The 27,146-nt window shown below is 40.6% G+C and overlaps 1 protein-coding gene across 1 annotated transcript in view; it reads left to right on the forward strand.

Moving 5' to 3' along the window:
- Positions 1-26,896, forward strand: part of RNF128 (ring finger protein 128) — a 46,138-nt gene extending 19,242 nt beyond the window's left edge. Inside the window, exons 2-7 of the mRNA XM_038417250.2 lie at positions 4,240-4,487; positions 17,847-17,918; positions 18,927-19,009; positions 22,326-22,422; positions 23,725-23,893; positions 26,015-26,896. Coding sequence (XP_038273178.1) covers positions 4,240-4,487; positions 17,847-17,918; positions 18,927-19,009; positions 22,326-22,422; positions 23,725-23,893; positions 26,015-26,133 — 788 coding nt within the window. The 3' untranslated portion in view covers positions 26,134-26,896. The remainder of the gene's footprint in view (positions 1-4,239; positions 4,488-17,846; positions 17,919-18,926; positions 19,010-22,325; positions 22,423-23,724; positions 23,894-26,014) is intronic.
- Positions 26,897-27,146: the final 250 nt, after the last annotated feature.

Consider the following 27,146-nt stretch of genomic DNA (forward strand, 5'->3'; position numbering starts at 1 on the left):
AACTCACGGTATATTAGACACTGAGTCAGTTTGGGGTGACTTAATATGTAACCAACCATGGTGCATAGTTCTCATTATAGAACATTTTTTGAATAAAAAATCAGTTTAGCAGTGCGGGAGATGGTAGATCAGGGGTCGGCAGCCTATGGCATGCATGCCAAAGACCGTATGCGAGCTGATTTTTAATGGCACGCTGCTGCCTGCTGGGTCCCAGCCGCCAGCCCCACTCAGCTGGCTGCTGAACCCAGGCCAGGACCCTGGCAGGCAGCAGCATGCGATTAAAAATCCTGCCAGCCCCGGCCCGCTCTTCTCTGCCCCCCACGGGGGCAAGGTGAAGAAGCTTGGTCCTTCCAGCTGCTTCTGCAGGGCAGGCAAGCTCCTTCTCTCCCACCTCTTCCCCCAGTGTGCTGGGTTCCTGCCCCTCCTCCCTCTCCCTCCCTGGCGCTGATCAGCTGATGGCCCTTGCAAGGGATGGGGAGAAGTGGAGCTGCAGTGTACGCACTGCTCCGGGGAGGAGGTGGAGAAAAGGTGAGGACAGGGTCTTGGGGAAGGGGGGTGGAATCAGGGCATATCCCCTCCAGCCCCCTGCCGGGAGCCGCTCTGGGCCAGGGTCTGGGAGCAACCCCAGGACCCTAGCCCTCACACCCAGCTCCCTGCCCTGAGCCCTGCACCCCCCCCCACGACCCCAGCCCTGATTTCAGCACCCCCACACATACCCAGCCCCCCCACACCCCATGCCCTGACTCCTGCATCCTCCTCACATGCTCCAGCCCTCTGCCCTGACTCCTGTGCCCCCCATGCCCTGACTCTTGCACCCTCCACATTCCCACCCCCACCCTGAGCACCAAACGGGAGCTCCTGCAACCCCCACACATTCCTACTTGCACCCCTCACACCAAATGGGAGCTGCCCAGGTAAGCACTCCACACCCAAACTTCCTGCCCCAACCCTGAGCCTCCTCCCTCATTCTAGCTCCTGGCCAGACCCTACACCCCAACCCCCAGCCTGCTCCTTTACCCCCAGCCTTGTGCTCAGTGCACTCCCACCCTCAGCTCAGTGCAGAGAGAGAGGAAGAGAATGGGCTAGAAGCATGGAGAAGGTAGGGCTGGGATCCCAGACCAGCAGCGGGCTGAGTGGGGCCGGCAGCTGGGACCCTGGCTGGCAGGAGCCGGCGGACGGAACCCCAGACTGGCAGCGGACTGAGTGGAAGTGGGCTGCGGTGTTCAGCCCCCTGCTGGTCTGGGGTTTTGGCTGCTGGCCCCGCTTAGCCCACTGCCAGTTTGGGCTTCTGGCTGCTGGCCCCTTGCCAGCCAGGGTCCTGGCCTCAGGCCCTGCTCAGCCTGCTGCTGGCCCTAGGTGAACAGAACCCCAGGCTGGCAGCAGGCTGAGTGGGCCAGCGGCGTAAGATCAGCATTTTAATTTAATTTTTAAATGAAGCTTCTTAAACATTTTGAAAACCTTGTTTACTTTACATATGACAATAGTTTAGTTATATAATGTATAGATTTATAGAGAGACTTTCTAAAAAACGTTAAAATGTATTACTGGCATGCAAAACCTTAAATTAAATGAAGACTTGGCACACCACTTCTGAAAGGTTGCCAACCTCTGTGCTAGATAGAGTCAATGCTGAATATATTTAGTAGTTTGGAGCAAAAGCAATATATCAGTTGCAGTGCAGTGAGTGCCTTGACTACTGAGAGAGCACCTTTTATTAAATTTCTGTCATAAGAAAATGAGAATCAGCAAAGTTTGTGGGAGGTTCATTAAATGGTAGTCTCCTACAACTGTAATAAAAGTGGGTGATCAGAAGACTAACTAAATATGGCACCTTCTTAACCACTCATGCTCCATGAGTACATTCTGAGTCGTATCTACTTACTTTACTGACACAAATGTTTAATAGCACTGCAGAACCAACACAGCTCTGTCATGACTCTTTTGTAGCTGATGTTTAAAGTAGTTTTTACCTGGATTTATTCATGGTGTGGAGGGGCGGACTGATTGAGCTGGGTAAAGTTTAAGATTTGCTGCTTGTCCCACATTTGCTTCACTCCTCCTTTTAGGAATTCATTTACATTATAAAAAAGTTGGGGTACCATTCAGGTACTTCTGGCTGTTCTTGGCATTCCTAGTCACTTGCAGTGAAGGAGATTCTGTTCTGGCTCGTACCTACTAACCAGACTTGTAGAAAAGGAACTTCAACCATTACATCAGAAACGCATGTTAATTGACTTGTTGTGATGGGTAAACTAGGAAACACAGCCTGGCATTAAAATTCCAGGTTGATTCTGCAACACTGATGCTTCTACATGTCTTGTTACTTGTAAATTGCAAACACTTGATATGGTAGTCACTGGCTACATTTACACTGTGACCTAGGCTTGTGATTCCTCTGCTGGTGTGCACGTATTGGTGCTAGCTCTCATCAAGCTACTGTTAGTATGAATAGCAGTGTAGCCGTGGTAGCATGGGTAGCACAACAGAGGCATGCCTAGTACGTACCCACTGGTTTCCAGGGGGTCTTTACTCTACATGCCTCCACTACCGCTACCTGTGCTGCCGCTACCTGTGCTGTTTATATTCTCACTAGCTCGATAAGAGCTAGCACCAGTATGTGTATACCAGTGGGGGAGTCGCACCATAGTTCATAGTGTAGACGTAGCCATTGAGACAAACTTGGAAACCATTAGCAACAGTTATCTTTCAGAGGAGACCTGGGTGGAGTCGCATACTTCATGCTAAATTTCCTGTTTAAAATATAGAATCCAAGTCTCTTTTGTTTAACAGATTATTTTGTGTCTGAATAAATCTTGTTCAGTAGGATTGCCAAATTTAGGAAAGAGGTGTAAGAAAAGCAGCATCAGAACAAGGAAATCAACAAGCTCTTAGAATGGTACTTTATGAAATGCCATGTTCATGATTGAGCTTTTAAACCACCACACACACACACACACACACACACACACACACAAACTTTAGTCCTTCAGAAATAGGTAGCTATCATAGTGACTCCCTGGGATGTAAGCCAAGATTTTACTGATGTGTTTCCAAGGTACATATCAAAATGCACCCTTCCGTAGTACACAGCGTTGTTCCAGGTGTATAACAGTAATTTAAACATTCCATGTCCGAAAGGTGCCTTATGTAATGATTATTTGAAATGACTTGTTTACCTAGTTTGTGGGTAACAAGTGGATATCTTGAAACGCTAACCTATCTGTTAGTGTTCCTTCCCCACTCTGAACTTTAGGGTACAGATATGGGGACCCGCATGAAAGACCCCCTAAGCTTATTTTTACCAGCTTAGGTTAAAAACTTTCCCAAGGCACAAATTTTTCCTTGTCCTTGAATGTATTGCTGCCACCACCAAGTGAGTTAGACAAAGATTCAGGAAAAGGACCACTTGGAGTTCCTGTTTCCCCAAAATATTACCCCAAGCCCCTTCACCCCCTTTCCTGGGAAGGCTTGAGAATAATATACCAATCAAATAAATAAGTAAACAAGGTGAGCACAGACCAGACCCTTGGGCTTTTAGGACACTATAAAAGCCCATCAGATTCTTAAAAAGAGAACTTTATAATAAAGAAAAAAGTAAAAGAAGCACCTCTGTAAAATCAGGATGGATGGTAATTTTACAGGGTAATAAAATTTAAAACACAGAGGATTCCCCTCTAGATAAACCTTTAACGTTACAAAAAACAGGAATAAACTTTCCTCTTAGCATAGGGAAAATTTACAAGCTAAAACAAAAGATAATTTAACGCATTTCCTTGCTATTACTTACAATTTGTAATCTTAGATGATTATTTTAGGTTGAGTTTTAAGAGATGTTTTTTTCCTGCCCTGGTCTTGTTCTGTCCCAGAGAGAACAACAAAGAACACAAACAAAACCTCCCCCACAAATTTAAAAGGATCTTCTTCCTTTATTGGTCCTTTTGGTCAGGTGCCAGTGAGGTTATTTGAGCTTTTTAACCCCTTATAGGTAAAGGAGGAATTTTATGCTACCTGTAGCTGTATGTTTATAACACTGTCTATGAAGATAAAGTTTAAAATGTAACATGAAACAACTGCTAGCTAACAGGTCAAGTGTAGAAATGTGCAGTTGGAGACTGCCATTCTACTCTTTTTAGTATCTGAGCTAAAGCAACACAAAAACCACTGTTGAAATAATTGACTCAATCACTTCTGCTATACAATAATTTTGAAACTGAAAACAGCTTCCTCTTCTCTTTACAGGGGCAGGAGACATTGTTGCAATTATGATCAGCAATCTGAAAGGCCTGGACATCTTACGCCGGATTGAGAAGGGCTTTCAAGTGACTATGGTTATTGAAGTAGGGAAAAAGCATGCACCTTGGATGAATCACTATTCAATCTTTTTTGTCTCAGTGTCGTTTTTCATTGTCACAGCAGCAACTGTGGGCTACTTCATTTTTTATTCTGCTCGAAGATTCAGGGTTGCAAGAGCTCAGAACAGGAGAGAGGTTAGTTTCTCCCATATATTTGACACTTGCTTATTTATGTTGTACATTGCATATTGTATTGGGAGATGGTGGTGGTCGTAGCTCTACTTGCAGAGTCTTTCCATTGCATCTTTCCACTGGCCTGGGGAATTCTGGGACTACATCTGTCATGCAAAATAAGGCTTGAACCCCGGGTCCTGGCTTTATTTGGGCTTGAACCGTCCACGCTTGTGGGGTCTTAAGGTCTGGGTCCAAGCCCAACAGATGTGTAGATGGAAGGGGAGTTTTGGGCTTACGCTGCAGTGCAGACATACCCTTGGAAGCTATGCATTGTGATAACTTTCTACGTTACTTTCACAGAAACAAACTCCCTCTTCATAATGGTCCTATTGCAGTTAACATGAAACTTGGTAGCGATGATTCCAGACCTGTGGGCACGACACTCTTCTTTTTTCCAGTCGGTTATGCTATCGTTGACCCCTCCAGCTGAACCAGTGCTGGTTCCCTTCCCTTCAAACATTTGTGAAATCTTGAGACTTGGGTTTTTTATAGAATTCCATACTCCCGATAAACTGTCTGAATTCATGCAAGTAGTGGAAGGCTCAGTCTTCTGTTGATGTATTTATTTTAACCCATGATCACCTAATATGCTATTATAATACAGACTTCAGTGTATCAAAAGCTTCTAGTTCTAATAGGTTGGCTTCTCAATGAACATAAAACCAACTGTCATCTGCTTCAGTTGTGGAAAAATAGAATAAAGTTTCTTAATTCGTAAACTGTTAATAGGATGTTAATAGGCATCAGTTTTCTCACCACTGGAAGCAACTGAACATTCATATTAAAATTCATAGATGTAGTGATGTGCTTTTCTGTTCTTGTGTTGTTACTGTGTAGCTTAGGTATACAGTAGAACCTTTCAACTTGCACAAAAACTATAGCTTTTCCCTACCTCAGATTTAGTAGTAGATGCGATAGTTACTCGGCAAAATGACACTACAGAATACTTCATGAAGCTTGTACAAAATGTGTGCTATAAAGAAGCAAAGTACAGTTGCTGTGTATGTTTGTGTTCATTTGTTTGCAAAATCCAGTAACTTGTAATGAGCCTCCCCCGTCACTAGTGCATACTAGTAATGGTCTACTATAGTAAGTTCACCATGGCTTTAAGTAAAACTTCTTACTGCTGCTCCAGGGGTGTGCCAGAAGATATAGAGACACTTGAAACAGCAGATTCTTTTTCTCTAAAAGCTTAGTCTTGCAAGTTCTACAGTGCTCCTTGAGAGGATTATAAAACACTGAATGGACAAATGCAGAAGTTATTTTAAATGCATTGCTTAAGGTCACTTTTGTGCTTCCTTAGGTGGGACTTCCCGGTCTGAGGATATTGTGTCTTTAAAATGCCAAATATTATATTCCCAAAACTCTCCTCCCAAGGAATTACAAAAAGCCAATTTTGATTATCTGGAACACTTAACAAAACATCTGCTCCAACTGCTTGTTTTGTACAGCAGCTATAATAAACATTATCCCTAGAGCTGTGACCTAATAATAATGCTGATGATAGATCAGGTGATAACTTTTGGCTATTAGCATTTCCTGTCTCCTAGTTTTGTGGTAAAAGACACAACCCTAGATGCATTCAAGAGTCTTCAAAGCCAGGTGCACACAGGAGTTTGCTATTAGGATTTTTAGCAGAGAAGAAAATTGCTTTAGAAACTGAACATTAATAAGACACTCATTCCTCAGCAGAGGAAATTACTGAATTTCAACTTTTGATGTCAAAAGCAGCACTGGTGTGATGTTGACATATTATAAAACTGAAATCTTCAATTTTAAAGCCCCAGCAGGGATTTACATGGAAACTTGTTGACTAATTAGTAACTCTTTATCAACTATGCGGTAATTTATGGTTAGCTAATATAATTAATACAAATTATGTCTCCAGTTTGACTGCATTACAGTTGATAGTCTAGTCACAAAGAGCTCCCAAAATCTTGGGGACAAATCTATGATGGGCCTTAATTTGGTATGAGAATCTAATCCTATCGTTTCTTCTCCCCATGGAAAGCTTAGGCCAATGGCTATAGTCACTAGTGGGCAGAAGGGCTGAGTTTTCCGAACATGCCATTGAACAGCCATTTCTATATGGTCCTTATTTTATCATTCAGGAGCCTACCAGAACATGTGATCCTCTCTGGTGATTTTGCTCTCTCTCCAGATTTCTTTCCAGGACTTCTGGTAAAGCCCCAGTCTTCTGGAGCTTTGAAAAGAGGATCTGATGAACAGTTCCCTCCCCCATAATGCAGTAAAGAGACACTCAAAATACGAGGTGGCTTTTTGATTGTCTCAGAGCAAATCACAGATTTGGTGCTTGGATACTTGTGATTGATAAAACAACCTGCCCTTCATCTAAGATGATTTCACTGATAACCCTCCCACATAATCCCCTAAGTAAGCTTGTTCATCCAGTCCATGAACTGGACTGCTTGAAACAAACTGCCATAGCTCAAAATTCAAAAAAGAAACCTGAGAATACCATAACTGTGTCACTGTAGTAGCAAACATAGTCATAACTTGAAAACCTAGTGAGTAGGTAAACTGACTCACTAGGAATGTAGCCCAACTCCAGTTAACCTACATTATGATCTCCATTCCTGGTAGGCTATAAGGTTAGAGAGATAGACATAAAAATGTTTCTTGTGAATCTAGCCAGAACTGCTGAACATCAGTTATAGCATGATTACTGTAGAATTTTAGCTCAGTTAAGTTTTCAATATGTATTTTGAGAACCTCTTGTTTGTAAGTTTGAGCTCTTTACTTATGGATATTAATTCTAATAGAGTACCTCCAAGCCTCATGGCTATAGGGAATGTCAGGGAATCTACTGCTTCCGTGAGGCACTAGGTGAAAATACAGCAGATAGGGTTCAGGCACAACATCTGTGAAATGTGCTAGACCACCTGTTTTACTCATACTAGACATTTGTCTTAATCTTTTACATAAGACTGGCCATACTGTTTCAGACCAGTGTTACATCTAACCCGGCCAATATCTTGTCTTCAAACAGTAGCCAATGCCTGATGTTTCAAAGGGAATGAACAGAACAGGGCAATCACTTGATCCATCCTTGTCATCCTGTCCCAGCTTCGGGCAGTCAAAGGCCCATGAACACCCAGAGCATGAGATTGCGTCCCCGACCAGCTTAGCTAATAACCATTGATGGACGATCCTCCATGAACTTATCTAAGTTGTTTTTGAACCCAGTTATACTTTTGGCCTTCACAATACCCTTTGGGGAATAAACTTGCTTTTAGTTGAATTCTTTAGCCCTTGTATGCCATCTGTAAATCTCTCCATTATCAAGCCCTTTTAAAAGATAGTTGAAAGCAAGATGAGGGAGCTGTAGGGGAATACTCTGAAGCTATTATATGCATCCTTTTGAAGTTGCTGAATTAGAAGATTGAACAAGTTTCTACCTGTTGGATGTAATACATGGTCAGTTCAGTTTGGCAGCTGAATTACATAAGTACTGCTTACTCTTTCTACTAACCTGCACAAATCATGTACAGCTAATTTAGATTCAAGCTGAAAATTAGCATTGGGAGGAACCAGCATATCACTTGTAAGGTAGCTTCAACTGATCTGTTCAATATAAGGAGCTGAATTTACCTTCAAATCCAGAGATTTCAGATTGTCATTTCTCTACCATATGCCAGCAAAGGGTAATTATCTTGTAAAACATGCCAAAACCCAGAGGGGCAGTTAGACGTATTCTCTTTTTTTCCTCCCAAATCATGATTACTTGAAGCTTTAGCATAACTAGTGGTTAGATACAAAAGTGGTATCATGAGGCAGATCTCTGTTCAATTAACATAGGTTGGCAAAGCATGTTTTTTAAAAAGAAAATCAAAACCCAAAACAACCCTCGTTTATTATTGTTTGGTGCGTGCCCAAGAATGTTCTTGCTGAATGGCTTTAGTATGTAAATACAAAATCCAGGAATGGGGTTAGTTTTGTTTAAGTTTTTATTAGCCCTTGAAAATACTAAACATTAGCTGAACAGTACAAATAAAAACGTGCTTACTGGACGTGGAGTTCTAGCAATGATTTAAATGCTTCCAAAACTTTGACTTACATTATTCACTGGACTCAGCCTTGGAAATGTCATGGCTTTTCTTTATACGAGCTGTGGTAGGAACTGCTCAATACTCTAGGTGAATATGTGTTTAGGAGATTAAATATTACAAACTTCAACTTTCCCAGCAGTGGTCAATAACTCCCAAACCAAAATGGAAGATTTTTGATTACTGGAAAGACAGTTTCTTATACCAACTTCAAATAGCAGCTCCTAGTCATTTTGAAGATGGTAAACAGTCTTTGCCTTCAATATTGTTGCACCATTTGATCTACGTTCTTGCTGGACTCTAGTCTTTATTCCAATATCTGCTTAAGCAGAAAAGCTGAATTGTATGCAAGGGTTTGAGAGAAGGTCTTTTAAGAACTGGAATGAATTTGTATATTGGACAGATGGATGAAGGCATTCTAACATCTTGTGCTAAGCAAGTGTGCTTTCAAACCTTGAAACGAGAAGTTCCCCCAAGCAAATGGCAAAGGATATAATTTTAAGTTAGCATAGACTTATCCAAACTGACCTAGCAATGTAGGGAAGCACCCATGAACTTATTTGAATAGTCGGTTTAATAAACTGTTTCATTATTTGTCTGATGATGCTTTTTGACTATGTGGTTAGATTATACTTAATACTCTTCTATAATTCTAGTTCTCTGGAACTGGTCTGTGCTGGCCTCTGCTCTTTCCACACACTCTGATCTTGACTTCTGTTTTCTATCCACCATAGAACCTGTTTTATAGTACTTAGTTATCAGAACATCGTTTGGTGGAAAAGCAGGGTTTGGCTGTCTGCCCAGTGAATCAGTATTTATTAAATGACAGTCTAAAAATACCTTCAGGTCCATCTTGCAAGTTTGTAATAAAACTGAAAAAAGAGAGGTTTTGTTTACTGACTTCAGCTGTGTAGTTTATTTAAATCTAAATAGGAACCTAGTTGTTGCAAACTGATATCTTAATGTTATATATGCTAACCTTAATGTTTAGAGAGAGAGAGAGGTCTGATTCTTTCTTTTTCTTTCTTCTGTGCAGTAGCAGAGGTCCATCTTTGTGTCGCTGCGATCTTTACTCTTATGCAAGTAAATACATCAGTTTAACAGAATAAGCAGATAAACTAAGTGACTGTAGAAAGCTGGATAGCAAAGAAAAGACTAGAAAGACATTGCAATCTCTCGTGAACCACATGATTCCCTCACCCTGCAGAGTCTTTTTCTGCTCTTTCAAGAGGTTTATAGTTAATGCGGGGGGTGGGGGGGGATGTTAAAAGGCTACCTTTAAAAACAAAACTTGACAACTTCTGTTATCTGAAAATTGGAGAAATAGACTTTTAAGAGAGGATTTGATTCTCATTTATGCCAAGGAGACTCTACAGCACTCTGACAGAGTAAAAGGGGTCTTAAATATAAATGAGAATTGGGCCCAGTGAGTGTGCAGAAGGAATAATCTGCCTGATGAGCAAATCCTTAATGCTTATAATAAGCAAGGATGGCATTTCTGGATGTTACCACTTCCAACAATTGAAGAGGGCTGCTTACACTTAGAATTGTATGAAGCAATAGTAAATTAATCTTGTCAAAGGCAAATGGAATGAAACAAAGACCCATGAGGGAAGTCCCAGTTCTAATTAGCAGGATGCTGACCAATGTAGGACATTAACATTTTCAAAATCTAGTCCATTCTAATTTAGTTACTGGCACCAGGAAATAACTAGTGATAGTACTTCACCATAATTGGTTCAAAGTTTAAACTTAAATGCCGTCATACAAATTACAAATGCCTCAGAAGTGACCCACTTAATGTGATATAGGAAGCAAGGTGAACTGCATCAGGGCAATGCCCAAGTTCATGGGAACAATAATTAAACCTCTGCGCCTCAGGGTACTGGAGCTTGGCGTGTCATGCAGATGTTGGTCTCTGGATTATAGGAGGAACATAAGGAGTATCGGACTTGTATGAAGCTCCTTCATCTTCAAGCACTGGTGGTGATCCTCTCAGAGGAAGAGCAGGGAAAGGAACTTGACAGCATCAGTGCTACCTTCCAGAATGGAGGGACAGAAATAAAAGCCGCTCTGTCTCCTCCCCTCTCTTCCTTCCATCTGGGTCTGACTCCTGTTTAGACCGGGCAATGGCAAATCCATAATCTTGCAGACTGTGGCATATTCTTAACTCCAAATTGTCCAAACGTGAATGGAAGCCAGGACAGACTCATCCTGTCTCTGGCTCCTTCTTGTTCTCTCCCATCCCAGATAAAAATTCATTTACCTTCATGAAAATATTTTTTGCTGAAGCTTAACAGTCAATTTAAGCCCTTAAAACTTGTTCATAAACTTTGTCTTTTCTTGACCTGCTGCTCACAAACCGGGTAGAATTAGTGGGGGAAGCAAAAGTGGATGGGAATCTGGGAGGCAGTGACCATGAGTTGGTTGAGTTCAGGATCCTGACGCAGGGAAGAAAGGTAAGCAGCAGGATACGGACCCTGGACTTCAGGAAAGCAGACTTTGACTCCCTCAGGGAACAGATGGCCAGGATCCCCTGGGGGACTAACATGAAAGGGAAGGGAGTCCAGGAGAGCTGGCTGTATTTCAAGGAATCCCTGTTGAGGTTACAGGGACAAACCATCCCGATGAGTCGAAAGAATAGTAAATATGGCAGGCGACCAGCTTGGCTTAATGGTGAAATCCTAGCGGATCTTAAACATAAAAAAGAAGCTTACAAGAAGTGGAAGCTTGGACATATGACCAGGGAAGAGTATAAAAATATTGCTCGGGCATGTAGGAAAGATATCAGGAGGGCCAAATCGCACCTGGAGCTGCAGCTAGCAAGAGATGTCAAGAGTAACAAGAAGGGTTTCTTCAGGTATGTTGGCAACAAGAAGAAAGCCAAGGAAAGTGTGGGCCCCTTACTGAATGAGGGAGGCAAGCTAGTGACAGAGGATGTGGAAAAAGCTAATGTACTCAATGCTTTTTTTGCCTCTGTTTTCACTAACAAGGTCAGCTCCCAGACTGCTGTGCTGGGCAACACAAAATGGGGAAGAGATGGCCAGCCCTCTGTAGAGATAGAGGTGGTTAGGGACTATTTAGAAAAGCTGGACGTGCACAAGTCCATGGGGCCGGACGAATTGCATCCGAGAGTGCTGAAGGAATTGGCGGCTGTGATTGCAGAGCCCTTGGCCATTATCTTTGAAAACTCGTGGCGAACGGGGGAAGTCCCGGATGACTGGAAAAAGGCTAATGTAGTGCCCATCTTTAAAAAAGGGAAGAAGGAGGATCCTGGGAACTACAGGCCGGTCAGCCTCACCTCAGTCCCTGGAAAAATCATGGAGCAGGTCCTCAAAGAATCAATCCTGAAGCACTTAGAGGAGAGGAAAGTGATCAGGAACAGTCAGCATGGATTCACCAAGGGAAGGTCATGCCTGACTAATCTAATCGCCTTTTATGATGAGATTACTGGTTCTGTGGATGAAGGGAAAGCAGTGGATGTATTGTTTCTTGACTTTAGCAAAGCTTTTGACACGGTCTCCCACAGCATTCTTGTCAGCAAGTTAAGGAAGTATGGGCTGGATGAATGCACTATAAGGTGGGTAGAAAGCTGGCTAGATTGTCGGGCTCAACGGGTAGTGATCAATGGCTCCATGTCTAGTTGGCAGCCGGTGTCAAGTGGAGTGCCCCAGGGGTCGGTCCTGGGGCCCGTTTTGTTCAATATCTTCATAAATGATCTGGAGGATGGTGTGGATTGCACTCTCAGCAAATTTGCGGATGATACTAAACTGGGAGGAGTGGTAGATACGCTGGAGGGGAGGGATAGGATACAGAAGGACCTAGACAAATTGGAGGATTGGGCCAAAAGAAATCTAATGAGGTTCAATAAGGATAAGTGCAGGGTCCTGCACTTAGGATGGAAGAATCCAATGCACCGCTACAGACTAGGGACCGAATGGCTCGGCAGCAGTTCTGCGGAAAAGGACCTAGGGGTGACAGTGGACGAGAAGCTGGATATGAGTCAGCAGTGTGCCCTTGTTGCCAAGAAGGCCAATGGCATTTTGGGTTGTATAAGTAGGGGCATAGCGAGCAGATCGAGGGACGTGATCGTTCCCCTCTATTCGACACTGGTGAGGCCTCATCTGGAGTACTGTGTCCAGTTTTGGGCCCCACACTACAGGAAGGATGTGGATAAATTGGAAAGAGTACAACGAAGGGCAACAAAAATGATTAGGGGTCTAGAGCACATGACTTATGAGGAGAGGCTGAGGGAGCTGGGATTGTTTAGTCTGCAGAAGAGAAGAATGAGGGGGGATTTGATAGCTGCTTTCAACTACCTGAAAGGGGGTTTCAAAGAGGATGGCTCTAGACTGTTCTCAATGGTAGCAGATGACAGAACGAGGAGTAATGGTCTCAAGTTGCAATGGGGGAGGTTTAGATTGGATATTAGGAAAAACTTTTTCACTAAGAGGGTGGTGAAACACTGGAATGCGTTACCTAGGGAGGTGGTAGAATCTCCTTCCTTAGAGGTTTTTATGGTCAGGCTTGACAAAGCCCTAGCTGGGATGATTTAACTGGGACTTGGTCCTGCTTTGAGCAGGGGGTTGGACTAGATGACCTTCTGGGGTCCCTTCCAACCCTGATATTCTATGATTCTATGTCTTAAATTAAATTTTCACATAAAAATACCTTTTTAAAAAAAAATTAGGCAAGCACTGAGGTTAGGAAAAGATCATTAAGGTTGCCTGTGCAACCGTAATTTAACCCCCTTGTATCTGCACTATGATGCAGCCTTGAAATACATGACTGCATGCTCTTCCACACAACCACTGCCTCCATCATTGTGTAGAATAGGTGGTGCTCCCTGAATAAGCAGCTATTCAGTATTTTATCTTCATTGACCAATGTGTGGCCCATAACTTACTCTTTCACAGAAAAAGCAAAAGGCCCTGACTTCAGGGCAACCACAATACGAAATTTCAAGTCCCTTCTCCAACCATGGAGTTATAGGAGCTGCTTAACAAAATGCTGTTAATTTAACATAGGGAAAAATGTTTTGCCCTAACGTTATTCTAAGAAATGGCAGAATAGTTCTTCCTGAAATTTTCAAAAATTAGCCTGAAGCAGACACTTGGTGTGTAGGCTGTAAGTTCTCACACCATGTTAAGCTTGGTGACAAAGTTATTCAGTTAAAAGAAGGAACTCACAATGGAAAACCTTGGGCAGTCTTAATCTTAGATAATTCTATTTGCACTGCCTCTTATGCCGACAATATGAAAACTTCAAGGCTGTATGTGAGGTAGATTTCATTTCAAACTCAAATACTGTAACTGCAGACAGTGACTCAATTCTGGTTCTCCAAAGGCTACAGAAGTTCAGGACTCTTGTGTAACAGAACAATTTCTAGACTATTTCCTGCTCTTTCACAAACTCTTAAATAATTACAACAGGGCAGCAGGTTTAAAACAAACAAAATATTTTTTTCACACAACGCACACTCAACCTGTGGAAGTCCTTGCCAGAGGATATTGTGAAGGCCAAGTCTATAATATCTAGTTCTTTTTTTGAGCCCTAAGTTCATGGAGAATAGATCCATCAATGGCTATTAGCCAGGATGGACAGGGATGATGTCCCTAGCCTCTGTTTGCCAGAAGCTGGGAATGGGTGATTACCTGTTCTGTTCATTCCCTCTGAGGCATTGGTCACTATCAGAAGACCGGATACTGGGCTAGATGGACCTTTGGTCTGACCCAGTATGGCCGTTCTTATGAAAGAACCAGGGTACAGCAGGAGTGTCTGTCCTACAGGATCTTAGCAGAGAGAATGTGTACTGAAGCTTGGTCAGAAGTGGACACTCCTTAGAAAAGTGTCTACACTAGAAGGTAAACTAGCTTAATGGAAGGGGGTGTCTGAAGTAATTCACTGGTGCAGTTCTCGGCACTGGTGCAGCTTCATTGTGCACAGCTGACAGCACAATTGGAAATATTTTTGACTATTGTCAGAGTAAGGGACTGTGGAGTTTCTAAATTGAAAGTCTGCCGATGAACTACTGTTTAGGAATTGTGGCATAGATACCAGGTCTAAGCTGGAAACTTTGACATTGATACCAGGTCTAAACTACAAATTGTCTGCAACATGTGTGGCTGTTGTTTTTATCAACTTCTTTCCAGATTAAGCCTCTAAACCGCTTCTTTCTCTGATATCTTTCTCTGGTTGATCAACAGTCCATGGGCAGGGTCTGTCTTAATGGGAGCACTGAAATTACTGCACCTAGTGGTGAAGCATCCGAGGCAGGGCTTAGAGCTGGAGATCCAGGCAGGAAAATGGAGGCACAGAATCTAGATGCAAGTTCCTAAGCAGGAACTCTCGAGAACATGGTCATTACTTAGTGGTTTAGCTGCCTACATATGCTCGCTGTTCCTGTTAATGTTAATGTTAGAGTTGACTCTTAGTGTAGTTTGTGAGCAGTAGTTTAACAAACATTATTGCTTAGACAAACGCAAAACATTTTGTTTGAAAATGACTGATAAAGCCAATCAAAACTCATGTAATGTGCCTACCCTGACATGAACCGTGTGAATTTTACATAGTCTTTTTTTTTTTTTTTTCAGTTGTCATGATTCAGAGAACTATAAACTGGATAATATGCTATTCTGGCCAATAGATAATAGACAGTATTGATATTGCTGTATACTTATATCTTCTATTGATTGTACCATACTCCATATGAAAATGCTGTGGCGGTGTCATTCTTGGGGCTCTTCATCTATTTGTTAGTCATACAGACTAGTTCATAAGACCAAAACAGAGACTGCTTCCACATGGTCTCTGACAGGCTGGATCACAGAAACCCCCTGGGGGCTGCCACCTGATATGCCAAGACTGCTCCTGCTCCTGCTCCTGCTTCGTCGGATGCATCCGATGAAGTGAGCTGTAGCTCACGAAAGCTTATGCTCAAATAAATTTGTTAATCTCTAAGGTGCCACAAGTACTCCTGTTCTTTTTGTGGATACAGACTAACATGGCTGCTAGTCTGAAACCTGTCTTTTGCATGAAATATATTTTAGTTATATTCACGCTCATCAGCATACTCATAAAATCATACAGAGTGCAACGTCACAGTCTCAACCTCAGAAACATCTTAAAATTGTATCTGATTTTGTTCTGCCTAATGTTTTAGGAATTAATCTTCATTCAAATGGAAACAGCAAAGTGGCATCATCTGGGGGTTCTAATTCAACCAACAAAAAAAACTTTAAATTAATTTGTGGTTGTTTTTGAGGTTTTTTGTTTTAAAGAACAAAATTTAAATTGACTTGTCTGTCTGTTCTAGCTGAGTTCATGGCCTCTGTGTATGTTATGAAAGTTGCATCTTGCTGTAGAATTGTACTAAGCTTCTACCCCCTTTCTGTTGCAAAGTTAACTTTGAAAATGGGACTGGAATGCAAACTGATGCCCTGTTGCCTTCCTGAGTTGTCAACTCTGATGCATGAACTGCCCATATTTATATAAATTGTTTGCTTCATGTGAAACCTGAAGACGACACTTTTTTTAAAATTTGTTGACTTGTTCACTACTGATAACTTTAGCATAAAGAGACTGTTTATGGGCTCGTATTACAGCTGCAAATTGTGTCTGTTCTCTAAGGCTATGTCTACACTAGTGCTTTTGTCAATATAACTTGTTGCTCAGGGATGTGGAAATAAAACCCTCTGAGCGATATAAGTTACACCGACAAGCAGTGGCGTGGACAGCGCATGTCAGTGGGAGACGCTGTTCTGCTCGTTGGAGGTGGTCTAATGTCGACAGGAGTGCCCCCATCAGTGTGGAGCAGCTACACAAATGCATCAGCACATGTGCAACGCTAGTGTAGACATGGCCTAAGTGTCAAAAACGGCAAGTGCCCCTCCATTCATCTGTCAAACTCAAGCGACTTCTTTCCTCCTCCTGACTTTCTACAATAGTTATGTATTGTCAGTACCAAAATCTTAGTTATGTTAAGAACTGAAAATGTAGGAAAGGGATAAAATTTCAAAACTAATGGCCCAGACTCTGTACTGATTGTGTTTACATTCATACATTGATTAAACTCAACATTTTAACTTGTAGCAGAATATCTAGTTTGATCTGAACTTTGATCCACCTTGCCTGGGCTACAGAGATCCTTATCATTGCTGCACTGAGGTGTTGCAGCACTGTAGCTGGCTCTGCCTGCTATGACTTCATGTCCTGAAGCAGTAGTTACTTGCATAGTAGGGAAAGGTTCATCATGTTACTGAAGATAAAACTTTTGTGATATTTTAAGCAGAAATACTGGCTTTCATGCTCATTGAACCCTCCACGGTACCAGCTGGTTAACAGTAGCTGTTAGGCAAGCTAAAGATTCCACTTTTTGGCCATTTGTGTATACCTCTGTCTCTTGGCAGCCTGACAAAATCAGATAAGTTGATTGACAAGGTGGGCGAGGAGGGGGAATGCAGTCCCGCTTCTTTGCTGGCATTATAGCTACCTTGTAAGTCTTCTAGGACTAGTCTTTGATAGTACAGTCTACGGATTTTACCTAATCTGTCCACAGGCTTAGATTAAAACCTAGCTTTCACAAAAATGCAAATATTACATTTGCTAACATGGGTCAGTCGCCAGATAAAATTGTTTGAATTGTTCTCAGTGTACAGTTACAGCTGGTGCTAGGAAGCTCTAGGCTCCTGAGTGGTTTATATACCTTGTGAAATGAACTCATTTCAAAGGTTTGGTTCAGAGGGCGTGTTGAGAGTAGTTGAAGAGCTGACTGGTTAAGGACCTTGCTTTTATCAAGATAGGTGCTAGGAAGTCACAATACAAATTCACAGCAATTGGCTATATTAACTCCCTGTGATTGAGTTCCCTCTTCTGGATTGAGTTAATTGGAAGGTTTAGGTTGACACTGCTAGATCTGATGTAATTTTAATCAAGATACGATTGTGTGTGTTTACAAACCTGAAAATCCTTGGTTTTGTGTATTCTCAATGAAAAGCCTTTTAAAAAACATTTGGGGAAAGCATGTAGTATGTACCTTAAAAGCACAATTGCATAAAGTATCAAACTTAAGCTTCAACTGTTTTTTCTGCTTAATGTTTTTGATGCATAAATAGGCAAACTTCCCTCTTCAAAAGCCATATTGAATATCTATGGATTATAGAGAAAGACCTGGTTATATTAGGGTTTTTCAGTCATTATTTATAGGAAAATTAATACTGTAGTTTAATCAACACTTTTTTTTTTTTTGTTACAGAGACAATTAAAAGCAGATGCCAAAAAAGCTATTGGACAGCTACAACTGCGCACATTAAAACAGGGGGACAAGGTATAATTGACCAAATTAATTTCCTTACATTCTTTTGAAATGTAATCTGACACTGCGTTGTCCAAACTTTCATCCTCTTGCTTTTAATAATGTTGGCTGTGTAAATATCCTAAAATCTTCCTGCCTTAAGTCAAGTGAAACAGAGTGCAAACTCAAATCAGTTTTGAGATTAAGCCTTCCAAAGGGCATATAATTTGCAAAACTGTAGCCTATAGCAAAATCCGCTCCATTCTCACTGTGAAATTTTGGCAGATGTAACTGATGCAATAATGTCAATGTCACAGAAAGGAGTTTGCAGGGGTAACTTGAGTCAGATGCTTCATTTTAAAAGGTTGGAGTTTTTTACTTTTGCCAAATGCTCCTGATCTTTGGGCATTAGTGCAGACAATTAAGTTTTAGTTCAGTGTGGGTTTTTTTGTTTTGGTTTAAGATTCAGAAGTCATTCTTTAGTGGAACTGAGAGCATCTACACTGCACCGCAGTGTGAGCTATTGGGGTGTGGGGTGCAAATTCTAGAGCACACCGAAGTGTTGCACTTAAACTGCCCTGTATGGACATTGCTGGAGCAAACTAAAAGGTACCTCAATTTGCATTAATTTAGTCCTGTTTAAAACATAGTCCTCTTTCAAACAGGACTACGTTAACGCAAACACTGGACACCTGAAGTGCAACACTTCGGAGCGTTCTGCAATTCACGCTCCCGTAGTCTTCTTTGCATTGCAGTGTAGCCGTACCCTTACTTCCTTTTGGCTTTTCTAAAGTTTAAAACACCCATCCACTGATTAAACAAGATATTTTGTTGTTGATTAAGTCATGGGTTCGCATTTTAATGCCTCAGTTTAACTATCAAACCTACTGAGTTGGTAATTAATCATTTGTATTTGAAACCTGTTCTAGTTTACTCTGGCTAGAATACTTCAGCTTGAGATTCATTTCAGAATAAATCTGTGTGCAACTCTCAATCATGAATCTGTCTCAGGATAACTAATGACTTATGCTCTTCATTTAGGAAATTGGTCCTGATGGCGATAGCTGTGCAGTATGCATTGAAGTATACAAACCAAATGATGTAGTGCGTATTTTAACTTGCAAGTAGGTTATCTTCTGCTAAATTGCCATGTATATTTTAAATGCTAAAGTATACTTCCCAAAACCTTTGTTAAAAGACAGTAAAGGATGCAAGGGGGTCTAATCTTACTACAGCTGTTGCCCCACCAAAATAGCCTTTAAACCTCACTGTCAGGTTCTCAGATAAACATTAGAAATTGTGGAAATGTGCAATAAAGGTTGCTTATTGACATGTAATAACTTTCAGTGAGGATGAATGGAATATTAAGGTTGAAGAATTTTACCACATAGCTTGTGTGAAGGACTTCCTAGTCTTTTTAAACCTCAAATTGGCATAACACTTCTATGCTACTGTATAAAACTGCATGGTCCCAAACTCCTCGGTCTTATGGCTTGACTCCTTTTCCGAGGTTCTGCCTACCTGCATCTCCCACTAGTTTTGCTGGGATTTGGGGATACTTGGCACCTCTGAAAACCAGGCTGTCAAAGTATAAATGAACAAAGCTTTTTGCTGAGATTTATGGTTTCTCATGGGCAGCACTTTTGAGTGTAATCTGTATTTGCAACACATTTTTCCTCTGCAGTTTATGATTAAAACTAGTTATGGAATAGCTGCCACTTCCTCCACTCTCAAGATAAGGTGATGACCAAACTAAAATAAGATCTCAGCAGAAAATATTTATCAGTATCTCCTATGTCCCCTGCATATCCTAGTCGTCTTTGCCCTACAGAAGCTCAGTGTTGAAGTACTAGTACTTTCTTTGGCTTCATTATGCCTGTTGGTATTTCACAACGCCACTTCAGTGTGTGCTACTTGCATTCTCTATAATTAAAACTGATTTATAACATCCCCCCCCCGTCTTCCCTTTCTCATAACTTGCCTAAACCTCTCATTTTGGGAAGGGTTGGCCAAAATAGCCCAGCTCTCTGAGTTAAAGCTAAAATTAGTGTTCTAATAACTAAACTAGTTGAATCTGGAAGCTTTTCTGGGTTTGTACAGCTCTTGATCTACAGGTTAAAGTAAGGTTTGAAAAAAAAAATCTGAATTCAACATAGGCATCCTGAACTTGGTTCACTTTAGCAATTGAACTTTGAAAACTTTGGAACAAGAGAGATCAGGCTAAATGCTCAAAATGGAGTTTGCTTTCAAAAGCTGGAAACATAATTCTTGTGTAAGAAGCGTGCAAAAATAGCATTCATCCAATGTTTAGGTTGAGAAATAAGTTCTGAAGGTAGGACAAATCCAAAGTTATGGTTGATCTCTCATCAACAATAGGAAGATAGCCACATTGAAGAGACAGTGTTATGTAACTGTCAAATATATAATCTAATACAAGCTGGAATCTTGTATATAATCTTATATAAGTGAGTATTTGTGTAAGCACTCTATGCCCTACTACCATGTAACAGGAGCTCTACGTTAAGACTTGATGACGCCAAGAAGTTGACAAAAGCAATTATCAGCTCATCTCCCTTGTCCAGTGCTGAGCACAGTGCAGCTGTTAGCAAAAGCAAGCATGTCTCAGGAACACTTAACATTTTCATTAGTACTAAATGTGTTAGCAGTTAAATAGCTTTCAGCAGCTGTCCAAAGGACCTCCTGCTGACAGTGGTATTTAACAGTGGATCAACTTCCCAGAGTAAAAAGGCATCTAGTCAGGGGTTTAGACGCATCTAAGTTGAGCAAGCTCAGATATGTCTAGTCAAGCTGCAGTTGCACCTTATGATTGCACTGTACAATACTCTTAGAGACTGTCCCTTTTCCTTACCTAGTTCCACTCCAGACTGAAGGTTGAAAGGACAACTAATTTAATCACTTATAGCTAGACTACAGTTGATATGAAATCGTACATATATTTTTCTTATCTCCCATCCCCCCTCTCCTTACCCAGATCCATCAACAATTCAGTATGCATGTGGTAGGCACTTATGTGCATGCCTGTGTACTACAGTAGAACCTCAGTTATGAACCCCTCAGGAATGAAGGTTGTTCATAACTCTGAACAAAACGCTATGGTGGTGGTTTGAAAAGTTTACAACTAAACATAGACTTAGTAAAGTTTCAAAGATGTATTATGTAGAAGAGAAATGCTGCTTTTAACAATCTTAATTTCAATGAAACAAATACAGAAACAGTGTTCTTAATTTGTCAAATCTTTTCTTAAACTTTCCCTCTATTTTTTTAGTAGTTTTGGTTTAATACAGTACTGTACTTATTTTTTTTTCTTTGCTCTCCGATTGCATACTTCTGGTTTTAAGTGAAGTTTGGTTGACTGATCAGTTCATGACTCTGAGGTTCTACTGTATGTATTCCTTGTGTATGCACCCACTTTATGTACTGGTATGTCTGTGCAGCCAGTGTGTACTGACAGTAAGCACATGGGGATGTGGATGAGGGCATGATAGTAACTGAGGTTTTTTAGATTTCACAACAAGTCGGGGGGAGGGGTTTGTTATGTATAGACTTTGTTGTTAACTTGGCTTATATAAATTCAAGGTTTATCCACTTGGGGAAATTAGTGCTCACACACAAGTTTTAAGAAAGGGGGTGATACAGCTAACATGCTGACTTGCTCTAGTAAGGTGTGGTTTTGTTTGTTTTTAAACAGAGGAACTCACGAAAGCACCAGCCATAGCAATTACAGGCTCAAACAGTTATATATTAGACATAAGAAACAATTGGTTCAAATAACTACTTATGTAACTTGAAGCAACACAAGGCATATGTAATACCTCTCATGTCTTGGAAGAGTTAATTTTTTCCTTAACTAGTCTTAATATCTGTTAATATGTAAGCATTCCTTTTCCAAACCTCTGGGAAACAATCTTCAAAAGGCATATTTTGAACTTGAATAAACAGAACCACAAATTACTCTATAGTGATTGATGGAGCTGTTTAACTATCTATTTTGGACATGCACTCTACTTAAGCTTTACTGAAAGCTATGTTGCCTGTTAGCTCTCTTGTAACACTCCATTAATTTATTCTCTTTATAGTCTAGGTCTTATCCATTCAATATAGTATTATCTCTTCATAGTTGCACCTTAAAAATATAAAGGCTCCTAAACTTTCTAAGGATATTACTGTTCAGAATTAGAATGTCACCTTTAAATCTTCCCTTACCTGTAGTTGTGTAACTAAAGTAAGCAGCAACAAATGTAAGTCTATCTTAAACATTTGCAGTGTGTTATGGGGGACTAAAAGTCTATGATATTGAACAGATGCTATGAGAGAGCCATTGGGATATTCAATAATGTTGGGTTGACTAAAATAATTAGTTCTATGATGACCAAATGGTGTTAAGACTGAAATAGTGATGATTGACTTTTTTCCTACCAGCCATCTTTTCCACAAGACTTGTATTGATCCCTGGTTATTAGAACACAGGACATGCCCTATGTGCAAATTGGACATACTCAAAGCTTTGGGAATTGAGGTAAGTTAGTGTTCTTTCCTAGTGACAAATGACTTCAGAAATGTTAAAGTGCTAGTATAATGAATCAGCTGACTTTAGCTTCTCCTAGAATGTAGAGAATAAGCTCTGAGACTTTCTGAATATCTCCTATAGTACGATACTCTGTGTGGCACTAAAAACAGTAAAGACTAATCTCTTGGTGAAAACTGCTGCTGACTTGGCATGTCTTAGTAGCTGCTCGTTGACTATTTAAAATGTAGATTATAAGTGTCATAAAAGAGTTAGTAGCTGCTTTTAACAGCAAACTTATTTGGGTGGGTCTTATAGCAGGCCAGGATAGCAGATATGTGCATTTGAGAGTTGCAACTCTTCTTGCAATAAATTAGTTATGTTACTGGGGTTGGCCTGCGTTTTTTTGGCAGATTCAGGTAATTACCACTTTTCCTCCATATCTCCACCCCTGCAGCTATTTAATTAAATCCCCAGGAGTCTTTAGATGACAAGAAGGCTGGCAGAGATCACTCTCCTCCCTTCAGCAGATGGCTTCTAATAACATACTTTTAAGGAGCTTGTGTTTATCAGAGACTCAGTTTATTATTAGGCACCTCTGACCCAGGGAAGTGTCAGAGTGAGAGACTGTTGAGAAATCAACTGTACTATATTGTGAGTTTTGGAGGAAGGGGGAATGGAGAGTGCAGAGAACAGGAATACACAAGGTAATAACAGGTTTCAGAGTAGCAGCCGTGTTAGTCTGTATTCGCAAAAAGAAAAGGAGTACTTGTGGCACCTTAGAGACTAACAAATTTATTAGAGCATAAGCTTTCGTGAGCTACAGCTCACCGATGAAGTGAGCTGTAGCTCACGAAAGCTTATGCTCTAATAAATTTGTTAGTCTCTAAGGTGCCACAAGTACTCCTTTTCTTTTTACAAGGTAATAAGTATATGACCCTCTTCCAGTTTGCTTCACTAGATCATGTCAGGTTAGCTTTCTCCTCTGCTGGGTGTGTAGAAAAAATTTAACTTGTCCTTTCAGAACTAGCACCAGGGTTTGCAGTACTGGCCCTGAAAGGAGCCCCTGTGAAAGGTGGTTCTTTCGAACGGATTGTTGCTTAGCCCATGGGCCTGTGTTCCATATTTTATCTCCTTTTAGTTTCACTGTGCACTACTCAGGAGGGTTGCTACAAGAAGGTAGCAGGCACGTTGCCCCACTCATCCTGTAGACACAAAGTTTAATATGACAGCTGTGTTGGGCAGGCTACAGCTTCATAGATAAAGTGGACAATTAGAGTTGCACCTTATTTTAAATCATTTAACTTTAAAAAGGTGGATCTAGAAGATGGAGCAGAGTCTTTCCAGACCATGGTGTCCAATGAAGCATCAAATAGAGCTTCACTTAATGAAGAGGATAATCGTAGTGAGACTGCATCATCTGGATATGCTTCAGTGCAAGGAACAGATGAGCCGACTCTAGAGGAACATGCATCTTCAGAGCGTAAGTATTCAGTGATCCCTGTCTCTGTCAATAATTTTTTATACAAATTCCATTAGCCCCTCATTGCATGTTCTCATGCTGCAGGACAACCTCAATTTTGTTTTGGTATGGCAATTTATGTTGCCCCTGCTCAGAAGCAGAGTGCATTCAGGCCAATCAAATTCTAGTGAAGGCTAGTAGTCAAAGGCTATTGTCTAGTAAAAAAATCTTCCTAGAAAAAGAAGTCTGATAGGAATATAGGTCTTGTGAGTGTTGAAAAAGGCCCTTAACCAGTAAAACAAAAGGTAGGACTCCATTCTTGAGGCAGAAGTTGAAGTTAAGGGAAACGCCAGTGGATTCAACGTGAACTTCTGCCTAGATCCATTCCCAAGGTGCCATCTCACCAAAGTCAGCTGGGCAGTATAACTGGCCATTCGTATAAGCTGGAAGTTCGTATAAGGGAAACCTATCAGCTCCCCTTCCTGAATGCTCTGTGCAGCAAAGGTTAAGAAACCATGCACTGAGTGGGATCCGAAATATTAGATGTGTATTAACTCTGGGAAGGAGCTTGACAAGTTTTAGTATTAACATTTGAACTGAATATATAACTTGTATGAAAATCTGTTCATGGCCACAAAGTTTAATGGTGTTTGGTTGAATTAAGCCCAGGACTCTTATGAAGAAGAAAATCTTAATTTACCATTGGTATCAATCAGGTTTTCTGCTTTCTAACATTTGTGCTGCATTAAGAGAGCGAGGAGAAGCTAGTCTTTTTTATGATCCTAACGAGGAACAGGTCAAAGAAAAGAGAATGTAAGTTTAACTAGTAAACTATGGATTTCAGCAATCCAAAGGAATTTCTTAGATTGGCCCATGTTACAAGGGCAGTGAGACCTTTCCATGTCAAATATAGTTTCTACAATATCACTATATTAATCTACATTCTTGAAATTTTGCACTAGTTATGGAACACTTATGAATAGTGTAATACTCTAAATGATGCGGTGCAGTATGATTAGAAATGGTAAATATTGTACTGAATTTCAGATTTCCCAAACTTGAATAGAAAACAAAAAACATGACTTTATAAATATCCTTTGAAATATTTATAGTCTCTTCTACAAATTAATAACATACTTTCTCCTATCAGAAATAAGCTATTGCTCTCTTGTCTTTAAACTAGAACAGATATAAAAAATGTAGCGAAATTGCTCTGTACTTGTATCCTTTGTGATTTTGTTAGTTTAATCTTCCTATTAAATTTAAGTTCCCCAAATGGCTCAGTATTTTTGCTGTTGCTTTATCTGGGCTCTTCCCACCTGAAAAACTATTTTTTTTTTTTCCCAGTGGACTCCAGAATGATGAAGGCAACAAGCAGAGCGCTTTTTTGTGGGTGTAATAGGAAATGGTTCAAATGAATAATTAGACACAAACAATAGGAAAGCATGGTATTTGCTGCCACCTGTTGGGTGTCTTGCCCTGGAAAATGCAGGTAGAATTGTTCAGACAAGAGCTAGTGTGCTCTGCTCAAACTAGACAAGTGGATCTTTTCTTTTATTCAGAATTCTTGAAGGCTACATTTTTTACATCCCCCCCAAACATATGCCACTTCAGTGTATTTACATAAATGATTGAAATAGCTTAACTCTTCTTGCCACTTAATATTTATTTGCATTTCTTCCCAGCACTTGTATGCATTTATATTCCCTTTCTTTTGTTTTAAGTTTGTGTATTGTAACTAGCATGAGGCTACAATACCTGATAAATTTTGTTAAGCTTCTTTCTGTCTTCACCCTCTTATCCAGGATCTGCCACACAACTATAACCTGACGTTCTACCCCATATTGGGTGTATTCAATGAGATGTTAACACAAAAGTGTAGTTGGCATTACCCTTTATTTCCAAAGGTGCCAACGGTGAAGTAGTGGGGAGAGGGCGACAAATAGCAGCCCAGAAGGGTCTGTACAGCATGTAGGGGTACAGAGCAACATTTCAATTGCAACATGTTAGCATATAGCAAGTAGGTCTGTTTGTGTAGAGAGCATGATGCTCGGAAGAGGAAAAGTTAGTGTGTGTTGTATACTTTAGGATAATTAAGTGACCCAAAAGCTAATTGTTTTTTCTTTTGTTTCATTCTAAAAGATGACAATCTGCATCTCGTAAACAATGAGTCCCAGTCTCCAGCAGTGGAGGTCCTTCCTCACCTTGACAACCCAAGCTTTGAAGCAGATGAAACCCGAGTTCAAGAAATCAAATCCTAAAAATTTGTCAAGCAATGCGGAATCTGAACCCGTTGTAACAAACTGCCAGTTGTGGTCATATGTACGTCAAACAGTATAACAAAAGAACTACTCTGTAGCAGCAATGTTGCATTGGAAATATTGGGATGAAATGAATTTTTTTAATAGATCACAATTACATGGTTTGAAAACTTAACCTTCTGCTAATTTAAACCTTTTTATCTTCCGTTGGAATTTAGTTTAAGTATTCTTCAGATAAAACTGTCTCAAAAGAACGTATGAAGAAAATCATCTGATTTTAACATTGAACCAAACCTTCCTAACCCAGCCAGTCTTGTGCGGTGACATTTCCATTCAGCCTGCGAAAACATATGCTGCTTTTTTAAATATTGTACTAAGCGGATTCTCCTGTAGTAGCTGTCTCTGTTGGGAATTTTTTGATTTGGAGCTTATAGATTTAGTATAAAGATGGATTTCTATTACAACCAAATCAATTTTGATCTGGATTTATAGATACTTAATTGTTTTATGTAAAGCAATATTCATGTTAAATGTCACTGCTCCAAATTAGTAGGACAGAATTACAAACTAAATGCCTATCAACCTTCCCCTGCCCCCCAAATATTTTTGTGGAATATTAAACCTATTTCAGATGAGGTAAAGGTTCTAATCAGTCATATAATGCAACATATATTCCTAAAACCTATTTGAATGGTTTAAATAACAGGTCAAGTCTAACATGCAAAATATTATAAAGGGAACAATTCCAGAAGTGCTGTATTTTGGGGGGGGGGGTGGAACCTCTTCACTTTCTCAAACTTCTTGTAACTTTTAAATGGAGTCTGAAGGCTATCATATGGCTCAGGGGTTGTCTAAATAGCTGCAACACCAGCAGTGTTTGCTAGTCCACACTTTGTGGGAGTCTGAAATGCTGAATACTGTCAACTGAGGGTGAAGGTCTACAAACACGGTAAGGCAACAGGTGATAAAGAATGCTACTGAGTATTGGGTGGTGCATAGTTTAGCAAACTGGA

This window comes from Dermochelys coriacea, chromosome 9 (genome assembly GCF_009764565.3).
Source record: "Dermochelys coriacea isolate rDerCor1 chromosome 9, rDerCor1.pri.v4, whole genome shotgun sequence".
NCBI lineage: Eukaryota > Metazoa > Chordata > Testudines > Dermochelyidae > Dermochelys > Dermochelys coriacea.